Genomic DNA, 20,671 nt, shown 5'->3' on the forward strand with positions numbered 1-20,671 from the left:
TCAACAGAACACAAAGTTTTATTTGCCGCCACTCCGTAGGAGGCAGTAAGCTTTCAAATTAGACTAGTCTTGGTAAAAAAGACAAGAGATTGTAAAGTGTTTCCACAAAATTCACAGGTGTGGAGAAAGGACCGCAAGGTTCACCTCAAAACACACACTCTGGAACCAATTCCAGCATTCACTTATCTAAATGTCACACCAGTGTGTCCTTTGGTATAGGAATATAGACTGACCGACGCTGATGACCACCACTAGAAATGGGCAACTGCGAGGAGGCCGTAAGTGTTTGTGAAGGAACATCCCGTGCTCTGACACTTGTGGTCTTTGCTTTAGTTTCCATTACAGGAAAAAACAAAGACACCCAAGGCCACCCTGTCCTCCACCACCACAACTTGCTGCTGGCCACTTCTAAGCCATCTCATACCATTTGGAATTGATTGTGCTGTTTCTCTATCTTTGTAAAAATAAGTTTCACTTATTTTGTGTGAGAGTTACAAGTGGGAGAGAGGCATCCTGTCTTCTACCAGCACAGTGTCCATCCCAAACTGGTCAGTGCACTGCTTCACGGTGGCCAGGACACTCAGGAGCCGCTGGTCCACAGCATCTAGGTGAGGATCGGAGAGCACGGGGGAGATAGGATCATGGGCCATGGCAGATTTTAAGGCAGACTTTAGTACTCCATTCTTTAGGTAGTTCAGTCTGTTCCAGGTAGAAACCCTAATGCTGGAAGAAAAAGTTTCAAGACAAATTACATAAAAACCTCTCATTGTCACACGGAGTTAGCTTGCTTGGCAGACAAAAATAAAAGAAAAAAAATGTAAAATATTTTAACTAAAAGCAACAAAAAAAACTTCTGTTTCAGAATAACATCTAATTAGGAGTAAGCCACATTACCAGGTTGTGATACTTTTTTCTGGGTAATCATATATATATATATATACACAAGAATTTACACGTTTACTGCAGTGCTATCTGTAACAGGAAAATGTGAACCAATCTGAATGTCCAACAACTGGGAAATAGTTCAATTACAGCTTATCCATTCAAAGAAATACAAGTCAGCTTTGAAAATTTCATGGCATGGGAAAATGTCTATATGCTGGGTGGGGAGAAAAAGTTACTCCAAGTCTGTGGGGAAGTAAAATATGTGTGTTATTAGAATGATTAGACCACATGCTTAGAAGCACATTACAGTGTTAAGAGAATTATCTTTAAGTGTTCACTGATCTTTTTAATTTCCTTTGTTTTTGAATTTTTTAAGTTTCACCATTCATAATTTAAATAGAAAAAAATTTATCTTAAGGATACCTATATTTTCCTTAATTATTTCACCAACTACTATGGTTTGAATGTTTATCCCTTCTGAAACTCCTGTTGAAAGCTGAACTGTCACGGTTACGGTATTAGGAGGTGAGACCTTTAAGAGGTGATCAGGCTGTGAGGGCAGAGCTCTCTTACGATGCTCTGAAAGGTGGCTCTCTCCTCTCTTGGCCTTTCTGCCTTCACCATGTGAAGACACAGCAAGAAGGCCCTTGCCAGATGCCAGTGCTGTGACACTGGACTGCTCAGCTTCCAGAACATGAGCCAATCAATTTCTGTTCATTATAAATGACCCAGTCTGTGGTATTCTGTTAATAGAAGCACACAACAGACTAAGCCACCAACTAAAGAGGATCTTTTATTTATCTCAGAAGGAAAGTTCTTGCTACCCTCTGCGTAAAGTGGAATTTACTAGGTGGGCAGCCTGACTGACAGAGGTGGCCTGCCCTGCAACTACTTAGAAAGCAAGGAAATCGATCTCCGCACTAAAGGCAGAAGGGCCTGTCAAGCTCCGATGCTGCCAGCTTGCTTCCTCAGAAATGTACTTCAAATGCCCAGAGCGTCAGAGCTTCCCCTCCGCCTTTCCCTGACCTCATCTCAGGATCTTCTGGGGTTCTGAACTAGAAAAGTATGAAAATCACTGCTCAGGTAACCAGGAAGTTTTAAGGCCAAGAAAATGGATGCACTATTCCGTAAGGCTGGAAGGGAAGGCAATGCAGGCACAGTGTGCTGTGCGTAACTTACATGCAGCACTGATAGAGAGGGGCAAGGATGCTTCTCTCATCCAGCGAGGGGTTCCCAAAGCTGAAAATCAAAGTAAAACTAAGCGAATTAGGTAGAACAACCAGATCCCTTCTTAGTATCAAAGCGTCAGCAAATTCCATAAGAAACCCAAATGTGACGCTAGATAATTTCATGCTCCAGTAGCTCAAATCCCTTAAATTAAAAAGAAGCAGGTATGACCAATTAGACAAGGATCCCTAACAACAAATACACCCATTTACAAGGGCCCTTTTTTCTCAACACACTGCAAGGTGCTGGAGCTTAACTATGGTAACACAGCACAGAGGTCGCAGACGGAAGGGAGGATGTGAAACCCCTAAACTTGCAAAGCTTTTAAAGGGTGAGAAGAGACATAAAGGCTGCTCATATTAGGTTGTCTTAAACAAGTAGATGGTCATTACTGGTAAAAAGAAGTTAATATTTGTCCTTTTCCAAAATCACCAATACCCTATTCCCCACAGGTAAGTATTTGGACAGCTTCAAACTGGAAAATGGCTCCCAGAGGCTCAGAATACACTGATTCAGAGCAGATGTAAAAATGGTATTTATTAGCAGTAATTCAGAGTTAGGAAAGGAGAGCTGATTCTGGAAAAAGTGCCAACCTTTTACGCTTCCCCCAGAAGCTCACCTTAACCAATGGAGAGACAGCCTGGTACAAGTGCAGGTCCTCTGATAATGAAAGGCATAGTGGCAGTGATGGTAAAATGTTTTGTCCTCTAAACACAGTGACACCTAACGCCAATGCAAGAGTGGGGCCTTTGTGATTAATGGGAATCTCATGACTGAGATCCATGCCCTCATAAAAAAGGCCTGGGGAGGCCAGGTGTGGTGGCACATGCCTGTAATCCCAGGGCTCAGGAAGCTGAGGCAGGAGGATCAAGAGTTCAAAGTCATCCTCAGTAAAAGCAAGGTGCTAAGCAACCCAGTGAGACACTGTCTCTAAATAAGATACAAAATAGGGCTGGGGATGCAGCTCAGTGGTCGAGTTCAATCCCTGGTACCAAAAAAAATAAAAGTCCTGGGGAGTTTATTCACCTCTTCTACCCATGAGGACACACAGAAGGAACCAGCTATGAGGATCCGGCCCGTACCAGACACTGAATCTGGGGCACCTTGTTCTTGGACTTACCAACCTCCAGAACAGTCAATAATACATTTCTGCTACTTATAAATTAAAAACTCTAAGGTATTCTGCTACAGCAGCTCAAATGGACTAAGCAATCATTTGGATATAATCAAGCATATATATTGTGGCCGGCTTTGAACTGGCGATCTTCCTGCCTCAGCCTCCTGAGTCACTGGGATTACAGGTGTGCGCCACCATGTGGAGCACAAACTGATCATTTTTACAAGTAAGCATAAAGATTTTCAGGAAAGTATACAGCACTGGTCACTCCTTGCTTTGCTGCGATGGGTTACAGGGTAAGGCAGCGTGTCTGTGGGTCTTTTACTTTCTGTAGCTGTTACCATCTTTCACAAAGCATGAGGTGCCTGTTGTTCAATATATGAGGCGGCATATTTGCAAATTCTGCCCAACACTGCTGAGCAGCCATGTCTCAGCTTATTCCCAGCACCCAGTGTTAACAGTCGTAGCCTACTCTGGACAACTCTGGATTCTAAGGAAGCACCTTTAGTACTTATTAAACGAAACCTAAAAATATGGTATGAACCAGCCACCACAGAAAATGCAGAGTGCAAAATGAAAATACAATGTGCTCTCCAAATAGTTGAGGTCTAAAAAAACACAGGACATCCTATATTCAAAATGAATAAACTTGTCTTATTCAAGACAAAAGTAACCTTTCTTTACATATTGTTGCCATGCAATTATTCTTCCCCTCATGACAGCAAAAAGCCTGAACCGAGCTGGCCACAAAAAAGCAAACTATCCTACCAAATAAATTTTTAAGTTGCACAAACTTTAGGATAGAATAAATTTAATAATAAATAAATTTCACGTTCTAGTAGAACTGCATTTCTCAGATTTGATGTTCTGTAAACATCATAACCAAAAAAAGAATGATGTAGTAACAAATTAGGAACCTTGACTTCCAGTTGTCTGCAGAGGACCACGATTTCCATTTTTTAAAGTCCTGAGGGTGCAGGGAAGGACACGGCCTGTTGACTGTCTTCTGGACATGTCCAGGATACCAGCTATCATTTGGACCTGGAACACCCCCCAGAGCTCGCAGGCTGAAGGCTTGGTGTTCAGAGGGCGGTCCTATTGGAAGTGGTGGAAACTCAGGAGGTGGGGCCCAGTTGGAGGAAGTAGGTGACTGGAGACGGTCCCAGTGTCTGTCTGCCACTCCCTCCCTCCCAGGTGTTCCACATGTGCCCCATGATGTTCTGCCTCACCACAGGTTCTGAAGGAATGAAGCCAGGTGACCAGGGAATGAAACCTCTGAAACCGTGAGCCAAAATAAACGTGTCTCCTTTAAATTATCTCAGGTATTTCTTAGAGCAATAAGAAGCTGACTAGGTAACCTGCAAGGGCACACATACTAAAGGAGTGCCAACTGGCCTGTGGCACTATTGGAGAGTGGGGAAATCTTCACGAGGTGGGGCCTAGTGGGAGGAAGAGGGGTCATGGGGGCATGCCCTTGAAGGGGGTACTGGGAGCCAGCCCCTCCCTATGTCTCTGTGCTTCCCAGTTGCCCCCTGCACCTTTTTGCACCAAGTGTTCCCCATCACAATGCTCCACCTCACTACAGACCCAAAAGCAACAGCCAGCAATCCTCTCTGAAACCATGAGCCAAACAGATTTTTTCCTCCTCTGAAGCTGACTAATCTCGGGCGCTTGTCACATGATAGAAAGTTGACTAACACAATACACTAGAAAATATCCTTTTATACACAGAAATGAACAAAAGACAGTCCTGCAGGCCTTACCTTTTGGCATTATCAAGAAGTATGAGCATACTAGCGCCCTCATCATCCTGAAAACTCTCATAGTGATGGCGGTCAGCATTGCCAATCAGGTAATCAAAGACAGAGGTGTCAATGATGTCCAGGAGGCGTGGGCCCGAGTCATACGGGGACGTTTTCTTCACAGCATCACAGTAGCTCTCATCATACTCCCACCTGATGGCAAGCAGCACCACAAGAGTCACTGAGTGCCGACAACGTACCTGGACGTTACAGTTTAGGTCTTAAATGTCTCCAGGGGCCATGCGTTGAAAGCTTGGTTACCAGTCTCTGGCACTATCGGGGGCAGAGCCTGGTGGAAGGCAGTCAGGGCATCAGGGATGTGCCCGTCCGTACAGCAGATGTTGAGACTCTAGCTCCTTCCACTCTCTTTGCTTCCCAGCTACCATGAGGTAAGTAGCTTTCCTCTACAACTCACTCCCATCATGGTGTTCTGCCTCACCACTGGCCTGAGAGCTAAGAGCCAACCAACCATGCGCTCTAAAACTGCGACCATGGCATGCAATCATGCCTCTGAAACTGAAAGCCAGAATAAATTTCTCCTCTTTGCAAGTTGTTTATCTTAGGTAGTCTGTCACAGTGATTGAAAGCTGACTAACATGGAAAGTTGGTACCGAGAAGTAGGGTTGTTGCTGTGACTATACCTTACGATATGGTTTAGAAACCTTTGGAATTAGTTTGTAAGAGTTTGGAAACATTTGGAGAAGCAGGCTAGAGAAAGTTTAGAATGCTGGAAGCAGAGATTAATGGGAGATTCTGTTAGGAACTCACAAGACTAGAATTTTGGCAGATATACGGACAGTAAAGGCTGTGCTCACAAGGTTTCAGACGGAATGAGGACTGTATTGGGAACTGGACTAGAGGCCATTTATGTTAAACTCTGGCAGAGAACTTGTCCACATTTTGTTCATTCCCTAAGACTTTGTGTGAAGCTGGGTTTAAAGGTGACAGACTAGTTTATCTAGCAAAGGAAACTTCAAAATAGCAGAGCATTTAGGGCAATACAGGCTGCTTTTAGTCAACTTTACTGTGAGAATGGTAGTAAAAAGCAGAGAAAAGATTTTTAAATTTCGTAGTTGTCCAGAAAAACGTGCAGGCCAAGGAGGGTATAGATGCTGGGGACATTAGTGCCATTAAAAAGAAGCCAAGTACTCTGCACCTGAAGAATAGCAAAGATGCTTTGAGGGCATCTCAGGAATCATCCAGACTCCATTCATTGCAGGTGCAAAAGGATGGAAAAGTGTAAAAACCTTTCATTTGAGAAGAGAATCCTGGGGCTCCCTGCTCACACAGGGTCTAAGGAATTATTTTTCTAACATTCTGTGTTCGGCCATCAAGGCTCTTAGAGGCCACTGCAGCTGTGGATCAAGTGGGTCTGGCTACTGCTCAAGCCATGGCAGACCTAGGTGTCACATAAGTGATTTGGATTTTGTAGGCATGCAGAATCTAAGAGTTGTGGGGTCACAGACTTCCAGTCAGATTTCAAAGGACAGTCTGAGAGGTGAATACATAAAAGTATGAGAATGAAACTGAAGCTTCAACGGAGACCCCAGGAAATTAGAGATGCCAAGAACCAGCAACAGAAGGGTGGGACTGAGACTGTGACCCACACGCTCCATGCTGCCTCTTCCAGTGCCACCACAGCCATGTTGCAGAAGCCTGAGGAGGGACTGACAGTGGAGAATGACGCGTCAACCTGAAAGTGGTGGGGCAGGATGCTCAGTGTCCATCTCAGTTCAAGAGCAAAGGCACATTCCTATTGAGCAAGCTGATGAAGGCCTACTGGGAAAAGACTTGTCAGTAAGTCTGATTAAATTCAGGTCTGATAAGCAACCAATGACACTTTAGCCCAGCTGGAGATGGAGGATGAAGATGCCATTGATGTGTTCCAGCAGCAGATGGGAGGTGTGGTCTCCAGAAGGCCCTCCTCATACCCTGCCATTGTCCTTGCCTTTGCTACTGAGTGGTGAATGGACAACCAAGCTGATCTGTAGAAGACAAGGAAAGTCACCAAAACGATCTTCCTCTCTCTGATGCACTTCAAGTGCAGTGTACAACTGTATCTGCAGTGATGAATCTACTAGTTTAAATTGGGCCAGATTGATTTCTTTATTTAGGTAAAATAAATTATGAGGTTTGGGGTTTGCCTTTGTTTTCATTTTACTTAATTCCCCCCTCCCAAAACATTTTTTCCTCAAAACTTGTGGTCAAATGTTGGCTCTCAGTCTGTAGCAGGCTCTCACCCCTTGAGCTCATGTTCACATAGTGGGCCCATCTGTAGGACAGTATGGGAGGCAGAATTCCACTCACTTTGTTATAGGTACAGGTTACTAAATTGCTAAATACTTCACTGTCAAGCACGAGGTAAAGCTGAAGAGACAATACTGGAATGCTTCTGAAAAGTAAAAAAAAAACTAAGCCCTTCCATATAATATGGCCCAAGTGCTCACTCACTCTCTGCTCTGGAGCATGTCCTTGAAGCCTGAGGCCCAGGATTCCACCCCTTGACTCAGTGCCTGGTATGGGTTATTTGGGGAAAGATCAGCACAACAAAACCCAGCTTTTACCCTTTTTGAAACACAAAAGAAAATAATTTCCATGTTTCTCACTTGATAATTGTATTGTAGACTCAGATTTCTTCCAGTATTTACTTCTGATGAATAATTATGACCTATATAAAAAGTAAGATTAAGTGTGGCTTAACTGTAGTTATGTTGTGTAAGTTACTTCAAAGTGTGCTTACAAAAGCAAGCCATGGAAAAGGTGACTTAGTATTCTTAAGGACTTCTGTTCTATTGTTTTCTGAATAGGTACTAAAATTATGCATTAGTATGGCGATTCCAGTTCTTTTTTTTTTTTAACTTTATTTTTGTGGTGCTAGGTTCAAACCCAGGGTCTCACACATGCTAGGCAAGCACTGTGCCACTGAGCCATATTCTCAGCCCAAGATTATTTTTATTTGTTTATTTGTAGAGATGGGGCTTGAACCTGGGTCTCATGCATGCACATGCTACACCCTCAGCTCCTGGTGATTCTAGTTCTGTCAGATATCTGGAGATCTATACCAATTAAAATGTTTATATTTCTGCCTACGGTCCTTCTATAAGGACCCATTGCTGCTTGAGGGCCATTTTTTGCCTTTTTTAGTCATCTGATAATGACACATTATCTCATTTGCTTAAAATCTTAAAGAAAATGTTCTAGTTTCCTTTGTAATGTTGTATGGGCCTAGGGAGGGGGGATGTTTGTTGGCTCCTTTGTGATTTTTCACCAATCTGTACAGTATTTGTTGTACTTTACTACAGTAAGCAGAAAAATAGTTTAGCAGAAAAATGAGGAGGGGCAGAGATACCAGGAATATGGAAAGCCTGCTGAAGATGGAGGCCATGAGCAGAGCCAGCCCATGAGAGGCCGTGCAGGCTGCAGTCAGCGAAGCTGTAAGGGCGGGGCTGCCCAAGTCTTCTGAAGCTACATCATGCCACTGTGGGCCCCAGATGCCAGACATGGAGCTAAACAATTTCATGTCTGTGCTGCTGGAGTTTGGTCTTACTTTGTTCTGATTCCTCCTTGCTATTTTCCTATTTCTCTCTTTTAGAATGGGAGTGTTTACTCTGTGCCACTGAGCTTGGAAGTGTGTTACTTGGCTTTTTTGATGTTTATGGGGATTCAAAGCTAAAAGTTTGCACTGAGTCGCAGAGAGACTTTGAACTTGGGCTTCAGCAATTCTGAAACAGTTAAAGACTTCAGGGATTTTTGGAAATGAACTGACAGCATTTTTCACTGTGGGATGGACACAAGCCTTTCGGGGCCACCAGCAGAAAGTAATGGTTTGGATCTTAAATGTTCCCCAAAGGTCACGTGTTGAAGACTTGGTTGACAACATGTGGAGCTACTAGGAGGTGGTATAACGTCTAGGAAGTAGGCCTAGAAGTCAGAACACTGAGGGTGTGCACCTGAAGAGCCACTGGGACCCAGCCTGTCCCCACCCTCTCTCTGCTTTCGGGCTTCCCTGATGTGAGTGTTCTCTGTCATCTACTTCTGGCATGATGTACTGTGACACCATAAGACCAAAGCAACATGGCCAACTAACCATGACCTAAAAACTTTAAAAGAAGGACCAAGATAAATCTTTCCTCTTTTTATGTTGATTTATCTCAGGTTTTTGTCACAGTGACATAAACTTGTCTCTAAAACACTGGCATTGCCAAAATTAAAGAGAATCCCTCTATCTGCCCTTGACCTGGTAGTTCTGTTTTTTTTTTTTTTTTTAAACTCTTGGACAGAATGATTGGCTCCTATTCAGGATTGGCACCTGGCCAGGCACAGGGGAGAATTAAGTTGTGGCTCAAAGGAGGATTTACCTGGCCAATTTGCCTTCTCGGTAAGTCCTGCCCCAGGGGTGTCGGTGTTTCTGTAGAGGCCACACATCTGGAAGCCAAAGTGTGACAGATCCCTCCATTGTGTCTCCATCCGCACAAGCTGGCTCTGTTTCTCGGCAGTAATAGCACTTCCCATAGAAACAAGTATTGTTTCCTAAAGGACAGAAAGGAATCATATGCGCTTAAGGAAAAAACAAGATTCTAAATTCTCCCCAACAATGGGAAAAAGATTAGCTAAGTGAACAGACACTGAGAGAGCAAAGACCCTGAACTTAACTGTATTTCACACATTTTTTTGAATAGATAATAAAAGCATGTGGTATAAAAATTTACAAGGTACAGAAGGGTATATACTAAAAAGTGCACTGCCACCTACTGCAGCAGTGCACACCTGTAATCTAGCAACCTGAGAGACTGAGATTGGAGGATCACAAGTTTGAGGCCAGTCTCAGATACTTAGTGACAGCCTGTCTCCAAGTAAAATTATAAGTAGGACTGGGAAAGGACTGGGAATATAGCTCAGTGATAAGCATTGCTGGGTTCAATCCCTAGGATCAAAAAACCCCTAAAAAACAAACAAACAAAAAAAACAAGCTTCCCTCTTACCCCTGCTCCTGTCCCTTCTACCTAGTCTCAATCCTAGGAGTCAACTACCATCATATTATCTTCCTGAACTAATTAAAAAAAATTCTTTTTAAATTTGTTCTTTTTAGTTATATGTAACAGTAGGATGTAGCTTGATATATCATACATAAATGGAATACAACTTCCCATTCTTGTGGTTGTTCATGATGTGGAGTTATACTAGTCATGTATTCATACATGAACATAGGAAAGTTATGTGTCTTTCCCATTCCTATCCCCCCTCCCTTCCCTTCATTGCCCTTTGTCTAATCCAATGAATTTCTATTCTTCCCTCTATTCTCCTTCTATTCTTCCCTTTTTGGGTTGGCTTATTTAACTTGGCATGATAGTCTCCAATTCCTTCCATTTACCAGCAAATTCTGTAAGTTCATTCTTCTTTATGGCTGAGTAACATTCCATCGTGTATGTGTACCACATTTTCTTTACCCATTCATCTGTTGAAGGGCACCTAGGCTGGTTCCATAGCTTAGTTATTGTGAATTGAGCTGCTATGAACATTGATATTGCCACATCATGACAGTATGCTGATTTTAAATCCTTTGGGTATACGCCAAGGAGTGGGGTAACTGGATTAAATGGTGGTTCCATTCCAAGTTTTCTAAGGAATCTCCATACTGCTTTCCATAGTGATTGCACCAATTTGCAGTCTGTATCTTTTCCCCACATACCAGACTGTATCTTTTTCCCCACATCCTTGCCAACATTTATTGTTGCTTGTATTCTTGATAACTGCCATTCTGACTAGAGATGAAATCTCAGTGTAGTTTTAATTTCCTTTTCTATAACTGCTAGTAATGTTGAATATTTTTTCATATATTTGTTGACCACCCATATTCCTTTCTCTGTGAAGTATCTGTTCAATTTCTTTGCCCACTTATTGATTGGGTTATTTGTTTCTTTGGTGTTAAGTTTTTTTCAGTCCTTTGTATATCCTGGAGATTAATGTTCTATCTGAGGTGCGGGTGGCAAAGATTTTTCTTCCATTCTGTAGGCTCTCTCTTCATATTCTTAATTGTTTCCTTTGCTGTGAAGAAACTAAATTTTTAGTCTGATAAAATCTCATTTATTGATTCTTGATTTTACTTCTTGTGCTTTAGGAGTCTTATTGAGGAACTTGGTTCCTAAGTTGACATAATGGAGATTTGGGCCCACTTTTTCTTCTAGTAGACACAGTGTCTCTGATCTAATGCCTAAGTCCTTGATCCACTTTGATTTGAGTTTTGTGCATGGTGAGAGATAGGGGACTAATTTCATTTATTACATACGGATTTCCAGTTTTCCCAGCACCATTTGTTGAAGAGGCTATCTCTTCTCCAGTACACATTTATGGTGCCTTTGTTTAGTATGAGATAACTATTTACATGGGTTTGTTTCTGTGTCTTCTATTCTGTACTACTGGTTTTCATGTCTGTTGTGGTGACAATACATGCTGTTTCTGTCACTGTAGCTCTGTAGTATAATTTAAGGTCTGGTATTGTGATGCCTCCTGCTTACCTTTTCTTGCTGAGGATTGTTTTGTCTATTCCGGGCTTATTTTTCCAAATGAATTTCATGACTGTCTTTTCAATTTCTATGAAGAATGTTATCGGAACCTTAATAGGAATTGTATTGAATCTGCGTAGCACTTTGGTAGTATGGCCATTTTGACAGTATTAATTCTGTCTATCCAAGAACACAGGAGATCCTGATTGATTCCCAAATATTTAACTTTCTCTGAGGCTAGTATGAATGGGATAGTTTTCCTAATTTCTCTTTCAGTTGATTCATCACGATATTTAGGAACACAATTGATTTATGGGTGTTAATTTTATATATGAATTTTGATTAGAGAAAATGTTTTCCTCTACAGTAGGGCTGAAGTTTAGGCCAGTGTGCCCAGGGAAGGGAGAGAGGGGCATGTGCTGTTTTGGTAATACGGGATGAGGGTAGGGAGTTGAGGAAATAATAGACCAAGGACAATGGGAACCAGATTTCTCACAGATGGAGAAGGAAGTTAAATACATAGAAAGGGAGATGGCTAGAATAAACCCCATTGTGAATTAGAATTGGAGCTGCTGGTTTCAACTGATGGTTTTAGTACACACATAGAAACACAGAGTTGTGTATGTGTGTGCATATATACATGTATCTCTGTGTGTACACGCATACATACATTTCTATGTCTGTAGTTCAAGAAAACCAAAAAACAATGATACCCAGGTAGTAATAAGCACAACCACGTATTAGTTTCTGAAGACTATTCTATATTAGAAGGGCTCCTTGAAGAAACAGCTGACTCCAAAGCTGGAGCAAGGAAAGTACAAGATGAGCCTGGGCCACAACAACATGCCAGCTGTAAGAAGTGCTCAGTGAATGATTAAATTTTTCCAAAAGCACAAAGGTGCTAGTTTGTAGGGGCTCCCTCTGGACAAACCTGGACAGTCTGAACATCAAAATAAAAATAGTAATAAATCATAGCTGAGTAAATCAAATCTGTAAATTCATAGCAACATGACTAAATAAATTGGGGATGGGTGGTTTGCAAAGGTCTACCCTACAACAGTATGACAACAAATAAGTTGAGAAGCAAGACAAGAATTAGAAAATCACCATTTGGCAACTATCATAATAACTGATTCAATAAATGCTAAAACTGGCGGGTGAACATTTGATAAGGAAAGGGATATTTACACAGTTCTAAGTACTAAGTACTCACTAGTAAATATAAAATACTTATTAGCTTAATACTGGAGAAACAGTGCATCTCAAAACTCATTGTATTGAACAAACGATGAAAAATTAACATCACCAGAAATGGAACTTATCAAGAAATCTACATCATGTACCACAGTACACATACATCTCTCTGGTATTCCTGCCAAAATTTTAAAATCAAGAGTAAATATTAGATAAACCCAAACCAAGAGACACTTTGTCAAGTTCATGAAAACTGAGGAGTAAGGAATTGTTTAGACTGATGGAGTTGCTAAAAAGAAGTAACTGAATATAACATGTGATCCCAAAATGAATTCTAGATTTATACAGGACATTCCAGAGACAACTGGCAAAATCTGAATAGAGTTCACGGATTGCATGGTGATATTGTGTTAGTGTTAATCTCTTGGCTTTGAAGGCTGAATGTGGTTGTGCTGGAGCGTGTCTTGGTGGTATGGAATTAAGTTTTAGGAAGCATTCAATGGAGTAATGGGCATTCATGTCTGCAACCTATTCTTAAGTGGTTCAGAAATGATAAGTGAGGGATCTGGATGACTCTAAATTATTTCTACAACTTTTATGTAAACCTAAAATTGATTCGAAATAGAAAGTTTAAAGTTAACATTTCCTCTGCCTACCCTCAACCTCCATGAAAAACAACCATCAAATATACCAACCTCCTATGCCTTAAAAATCACACTTATTCTTTTAATAATGGTTTGTGTATCCTTTAAGAGACAAACAACATTCACAGTTATTTGTATTTCTAACTTCCAGCAGAGTACATACATAGTAAACAGAAATGAATCAACTACATGTCCATTTGCAAAGCTGATTATATCACTTTCCTTTACCTTAAAAACCTTTTCAGATAAAGATTTGATTTGCTTGAAAGGTATCACATTTAGAATGCTTATAATTTTAAAAATAACATAAATTTATAAATTTAATTGGATCAGAAATAACAGTAAATCTTTCAGAGTGTAACCAGACATGATAATTCTAAATGCCATAGGAAAAATAACTGCTAGGAAGCTCTTAAAATAATAGAAAAGACTGGAATAACATGTAAGCCCATTAAAAGACTAGTTAAATAAATTGTGATAGATCTATAAAATGGAACACTTTGCAGCTGGTGAACCAACAGAAGAATTAAGACGCTTTTTGCACATAACATGAAAAGATTTTTACAATATATTAAGTAAAAAGAATAAGATGAAAAAGTACGTGTGCCATGTTGTATTATAAAATGACAGTTAATCATAAATAAACATCCATATTTTATACAAAAAAGATACAGAAATGACTAATAGAAGTTACCATTGGGAGGAAGAAAAAACTGGATGAATATAAGGAAAATCTGAACTGCAGCCCTTTTAAAACTTGAAAAATATTCAAATTGTTTGAATGCATTGCTTATTCAAAAAATTAAAACAAACAAACAAATAAAATACTGCTTAGAAGCCTGGCTCAATGGTGCATACCTATCACCCCAGCTACTCAGGAGGCTTGAGGCAGGAGGATCACTTGGGCCCAGGAATTAAAGGCCAGCCTGGGCAACACAGTGAGACCCTGTCTCAAAAAATAAAAACATACTGCTAGATGTGGAGACTTGTTGCCTATAGGATAAAGTCCAAACCCTTGAATTTGGCAAGTAAGAAACCCAGCTGGGAGGTGGCATATTGGTTTAAGAGTTCAGGGTCTGGGTCAGGTTTCTGGAGTTAAAAATATCAATAACAACAACCTTATTTTTCTGGGTGCTGGGATCAATCCAGGCTCTCATGCTAGGCAAGTACTCTACCACTGAGCAACATCCCCAGTCCATAAAATAAAAACTAGTTCAGTCAGGAGGGTGCAAAACTCTGGGTGTATAATTTCAATTCTCTGAACATCCTTTGTAAAATGGAGACAGCAGTTCCCCCACTGTCAGACTGCAGAGCACAGCATGGGCCTGACACTGTCAGAGACCAATCAATGCCAGCTATTTATTATTTATTGATGGTAGGAATGTGGCTCCACTTACCTTTCCTGACTTCATGAGCCTGAGGCTCCAAGCCTTTAAACTACATCCTGGACATGCTAAACTTTTGAAACTGGTTTTCTGATCACCTCAATTTCCATGCTTTCTTTGGGTGAACTACCAACTTTGATAATGGAAACTAACCTCAGCCCAGACTTTCTCCTGAATGACCAGTCAACATGTACTCCTGGATGTTCCTGTTAAGGACACAGAATATCCAAAATTGGCTCAGTGGTAGAGCGCTTGCCTTAGCATGTGCCATGCACTGGGTTTGATTCTCAATACCACATATAAATAAGAAAAATAAAGTTCCATTGACAGCTAAAAAAAAAAATGTTTAAAAATGAAATAAATTCAAAATTAAATGCACTTTTCCTCTGTTTTGTCTCCTTTCAGTATATTGATCAGATAATTAACAGCTTCATTATTCACTAAGTCATCCAGTCCAAAATCCTAACAGTCATTCTTAATTTTGTCTTCTTGCTTAACTGCCATTCCTGGCCACATTGTTCACCAAATTCTTTCCATTCCACTTCTTATCTCAAATCCTTCTATCCTATCCCTGTCTCTTAATGCATATGAATATACCCCAACAGCCCCAAGTGCATTCTGCACTTCCATCTGACAGTCAACCCAGGTGCCTAGAGATGGATGAACAGATAAAGAAAAATGTGGTACATGTACCAAAGGACTACCATTTAGCCATAAAAAAGAATTAAATTCTGTCATTTGTGGCAGCATGGACATAACTGGAAAACATTTGGGAAAAGGCAAAATTATGACAATAAAAAGACTAGTGGTTACAAAGGAATGAGTGGAGGGGGAGTGTAAGGATTTTTACAGCAGTAAAAATAGTGCATGATACTAAATGTTAGACACATGCAATTATATATTTGTATAAAATCAAAATGTACAACACTAAGACTGAACCCTAATATAAAATATGAACTCTGGGTGACGAACATATGCCAATCAACTTTAAAAATTATACCACTTTGATGTGGGATGTTGATAATGGGGGAACCTCTGATGCAGGGGACAGGGGATATTTAAGAAATCTCTGTATCTTCCTCCCAATTTCACTGTGAATCTAAGACTGTTCTAAAAAAAAAAAAAAAAAAAAAAAGTCTTGAAAAACAGGACAAGAAGATTGTGCTAGAGTGAGCCTATTGTTAGAAACTATACCCTCAGTCTAGTCCCTCTACCTGCCCATGCTGGAGGGTGTCCAGAAGCTCACCACTCTCCAAATGCACCCATCGATCCTGCATTAGCATCATGTATGTGTGTCCTTGTTTCCATTATTCCAACCTATCACTTTGCCCAATGCCTTCTCTTCATTGTTGCTTGGGGAACGCATACTGATTCTTCAACACTTGGATCAAGTGTTAATAACTTTCTCTACAAGTTTTTTTCTGGCATCTTACCTCTCCATATTTCATACAATATAGAATTGATCTTCTATGAGTCTCTGAAGAGCAGCACCTTGGTTTTTCCTTGTCCCCTATATCCTAGCACCCACCAGGAATTCATGTTTGTCTAGCATAAAATTGAACCACCAAAGGTAATTAGAAAATATCTGAAACAAGTCAGTGATACTGTATGCTTTTGGCTGTCTGTAGAAATGCATAGCCTGAGTCTTATAAATTCATTTTTTTTTTTTATTGTGGTGCTGGGGATTGAACCCAGGGTCTTGTGCTTGCAGGGCAAGCACTCTACCGACTGAGCTATCTCCCCAGCCTGAGTCTTATAAATTTAAATTCTGAATTTTGACTCACAAGTTCTTTAAATATTCAGTTTTACCTCATTTTATATGTAAATCCATTCATTCTAGCAAAAAGCAAGGGGAAGTTCACTTGCAATGTCTGTCTCAACATTCATGGCATTAAAGCAGAAAACCGTATCGCTGAAGAAGAGTCATTATGAAGAGGCTGAACAAGAAACCATAGCACCTCTGAATTTTCCCCATTCTCTTCATGCCCACAAAGGGACTGGAAGTGAGAATTTTAGCTCAGATTCCTCATTTCAGAGTGAGATAATGGAAACCAGAGGCACAGCTAGCTCCATGCACAATGAGTTAAGCTGACCCTTGCAGAGTAGGAAGAGATGGTGGTGATGTTCCAGGCCCAAACGCAACCCTACAAGGGAATTTTTGATCCTCTTTCAGAGTGACCTTGAAGTTTCTTCAACAGTTCCCAAGAAAACACTTGTACATGAAAAAATAAGTGAGCCAATGATATGTAAATAGTAACTAATTTGGCAAAATTTTGAATTTGAGTCTTAGCTGTAAAACCAAGCATAAGAAATAAAGCTATTACTATTTTCACTATCAGTAAATAACCTTACTTCTTACTTCAGAGGCAAGAAGGTGTGCACTGGGCAAAATTTAATTTCCATCTACCTTTAAATCTGTTTCCCCCACCAACCTAAGACCAGGCAGTTTGTCTGTTTGTTTGGTACTGGGGATTTAACCCAGGGGCATTTTACCATTGAGCCATATTCGCAGCCCTTTTTATTTTGAGAGAGGTTTCACTAGGTCGCTGAGGGTCTTGCTAAATAGCTGAGGCTGGCCCTGAACTTGTGGTCCCCTTGCCTCAATCTCCTGTGTTGCTGGGATTATAGGCATGTGCCACAGTGCCTGGCTCTGCTTATTTGTTTTTGCATTTCCTTGAGTTCTTCAAGTCCTAAGAAACATGAACCTGCTTGTTTGATGATGCCCCATTTAACTTATTAACTGTTGCCCTATCTAAATGTCCTCTATAATCTTCTTACCTACAGCTAAGAAGGTGCTCAACAGCTGTTCCGTAGCAACAGGCTTGATCTCTGTCCGCAGATTAACAAATCTGCCAACCACCAAGGGGGCTCGGCGGAAACCCAGAATCCTGATTTGGAAGGTTGAAGAAGAGAAGAGAAAAATCTTTAAGGATATATTTAAGTAAATGTCTCAAAACTATGGTTACTCATGTTAGATGTATAAAGGAATTCAGGTAGGCAGGTAAATCTTGTTTTTTAGAGGCACATGTATTTAGGAATTTAATTTTAAGATCTATGTAATCTATTTTCCAATTCAGTAAAAATGATTAGGCTAGCTGGCCAAAATGTGAACAGTTGTTAAATCTAAGGAATGAGTATATCAGTTCATTATGCTATTCTCTCTACTTTAGAAATCTTTCATAATAAAAATTTAAAATAAATTTTAACAAAGCATTAAAAAAAAACTAGACCTAAACTTGTTTGTGGGTTCAAAATGTTGGGTAAAAAAGCACACTAATAAAACTATGCAACAGATCTAAAAGGACAAACACAAGACAACTCAAATAAAGAACATCTGTAGGTCTCTGTCATCAATGGTCTAAAAGCACTACTTTATGACTGAAAACAACCAGTCATTATTATTTTTTCAAATAAATTAAACTTCCTGGCTAAAAAACACACACTCCCTGAAGAAAAGTTAGAGGGACAGAATTTGGAACACCCAGAAAATTGATAATGAAGAAAATAAAGATCATCCATAATTGTACAACCCAGAAATAACTACTGACATTTTGTCACGTAAGAATTTTCCTTTCCATGCATGTATAAACACATACTCACACATATGCACACACCACTGAGCTCATACTGTGTACTGTTTTACATGCGTGTGAAATATATTGACTTACATATGCACATACCATGGAGCTCACACTGTGCAATTTTACATGTATGTATAAACAGCTACTTATGTATATGTGCACACCACTGAGCTTATACTGTGTACAGCTTTGTATTCCATTTTTTACTTAAACTGGCATCATGAACCTTCCCCATATCTTTAGAAAGACTTTAAAAGTGGTTATGTAATAAATAATCCTCTCTTTAGGCTGCTGATTCTGCCATAAGCCTAATCTTAGAAAAGCCACAAAAGCAAACAGGTCTGCAAAGTAACACAAAAACCCTTAAGGCACAAGAAGGTATCTAAATCTGAGTTAAACAGATAAATAGCAAACCCAAAAGAGAAGTGTCAGGAGCCTGAACAGAAAAAAAAAGGGTGGGAAACATTCTTTCTCTCCACTGACCACTGCTGGCCCAGGAGAGCAGGCAGTTTAGTGCTAAAGGGCAATATCACAGCAGTACTTGGGGCTGGTTAGGTAGCAGTTAACAAAGGAGATGGGGCGGGGGAGGTTGTCCAGAGAACATCTGGCTTTGTGGAAGTAAAGAACTTTCATATACAAGACCCCCAAAGCACAAGTCATAAGCTACAATATTATGTTCAGTTATTATCAAAAGTAACTATTTCTGTACAAAGTGTATCTCACTCTACTTTCACTCTGTGAAAAGATAAACCTTGCCAGAAGCTGGTAAAATAAAAAATAGAAGAATAATGAGATACCTCTTTATTATATTAAATTAACAAAAATTTCTATACTGGGTAATACAAATATCATTCTGAAAACAGGGAAATGATGTTCTTCATGACCTGCTGGTGTCTAACAAATGGGAAACAATTAAAGAGGTGGGAAAGAAGAAAATAGGCAAATAAACAAAGTCTTGGACAGCTTGATTCTAGTGTGTCATAAAGTGAGGAATAAGATTTAGCCAACTCTCTACCACTAGGTCTTAAAAAATGTAGCCAAAATTCATAGTATTATAAACATTTATTTGAGTTTTTCCATATCGGTAGGTATTTAGGTTGTTACCAGTTTTTCACTACTATAATATACTATAGCTAAAATAACTGTACACATATCTTTAAATTTTTTATTATTTCTCTAGGGTACTTTCCTAGAAATGTCTTAGATATATGCATAAGAAGGTAGTTATTTGTTCAAAGGGTAAGAATATTTAAGATTTTGATACAAAATGCCCGAGTTCTTAACACAAAGACTGAAATTAAGAATTCTATAAGGGGCATATGTACTCCTTCCAATAAAGTATTTTCCTTTTTAAGTATTTTCCTTTTTATTTTCCTTTGCCATTTTCATCAGGTAAAAATAGTAACTCATGGCTTCAACTGGTTTTTAAAAGATTTCTAGTACGGAAGAACTCTCATATTATTAGCAGTTGATGATTCCTATTCAGTTAACTTCTTGTGTTCTTGACACATATAGTTTTAGGGTATACATAGATCTGCATAAACATATAAAAAAAATCCTTCCTAATCCAGGGAAAAAAAAATTCACCCTTATTTCTTTATGGGTTTTTTATAGATTCATTTTTAAAACAAACATTGTGAAAGACTTCATTTAAAGTTAGACAATATGCCTTACTGAAAGAACTGGTGAGAAGAGTTAACTAGGATACTAGACACCTCAGCTAACAGGTTCCTGACTAGCAACCTACTGAGAAAAATCTATTAATTTTCCTAATTATAGAATTCACATTTATTTTTCTTTGGGAATTATTCAGGTTTTTGAAGCTGTGCATATGTTTTTTCATATATATATATATATATATATACATATATACACACACATATATACATACACACACACATAAATACATACATATACTTACACACACACATATATAAAAAAATTTTAAAATACAAGAGACTATATTTCAGGCTATATGTTGCCAGTATGTAGGGATGAGTCAAACAAAACAAAATACAGGGACCTGGTAAGGTCCAATTAATGATTGATATAATTCAGAGATCTGAATTCAAAACTTTGGTTTTCATCCTGCCATTTTATTTATCAAGATCATTATTCGTGATAACAACAAAAGGACTGCCAGGGATGACATGAAGTAAAAGGAAGTAAAAATCTGGAGTTAAAATTCACTCTGGTGTTCCTGGTGTCACCCATATGAGGGACTCACACAAACCTAATGGAATTAGTCAAGCAGTTATCTAAAATGGGTAACAAATCCAAGTAATTACAGTGTCACACTTTAGAAGAAGTTCACAAGTTCTCTTTAAGAGAGA

The 20,671-nt window shown here is 39.6% G+C and overlaps 1 protein-coding gene across 6 annotated transcripts in view; it reads right to left on the reverse strand.

The window, feature by feature from the left end:
* Positions 1–20,671, reverse strand: part of Fam20b (FAM20B glycosaminoglycan xylosylkinase) — a 39,207-nt gene continuing 18,536 nt past the window's right edge. For all 6 annotated transcript variants that reach the window (XM_047520237.1, XM_047520236.1, XM_047520238.1 and 3 more), the window contains 5 exons: positions 17,536–17,645; positions 9,390–9,561; positions 4,993–5,184; positions 2,065–2,124; positions 1–723 (listed from right to left, as the gene is read on the reverse strand). In XM_047520237.1, the coding sequence (XP_047376193.1) occupies positions 492–723; positions 2,065–2,124; positions 4,993–5,184; positions 9,390–9,561; positions 17,536–17,645 (766 nt within the window). In that variant the 3' untranslated portion in view covers positions 1–491. The remainder of the gene's footprint in view (positions 724–2,064; positions 2,125–4,992; positions 5,185–9,389; positions 9,562–17,535; positions 17,646–20,671) is intronic.

The sequence above is a fragment of the Sciurus carolinensis genome, chromosome 12, assembly GCF_902686445.1.
Source record: "Sciurus carolinensis chromosome 12, mSciCar1.2, whole genome shotgun sequence".
Taxonomy (NCBI): domain Eukaryota; kingdom Metazoa; phylum Chordata; class Mammalia; order Rodentia; family Sciuridae; genus Sciurus; species Sciurus carolinensis.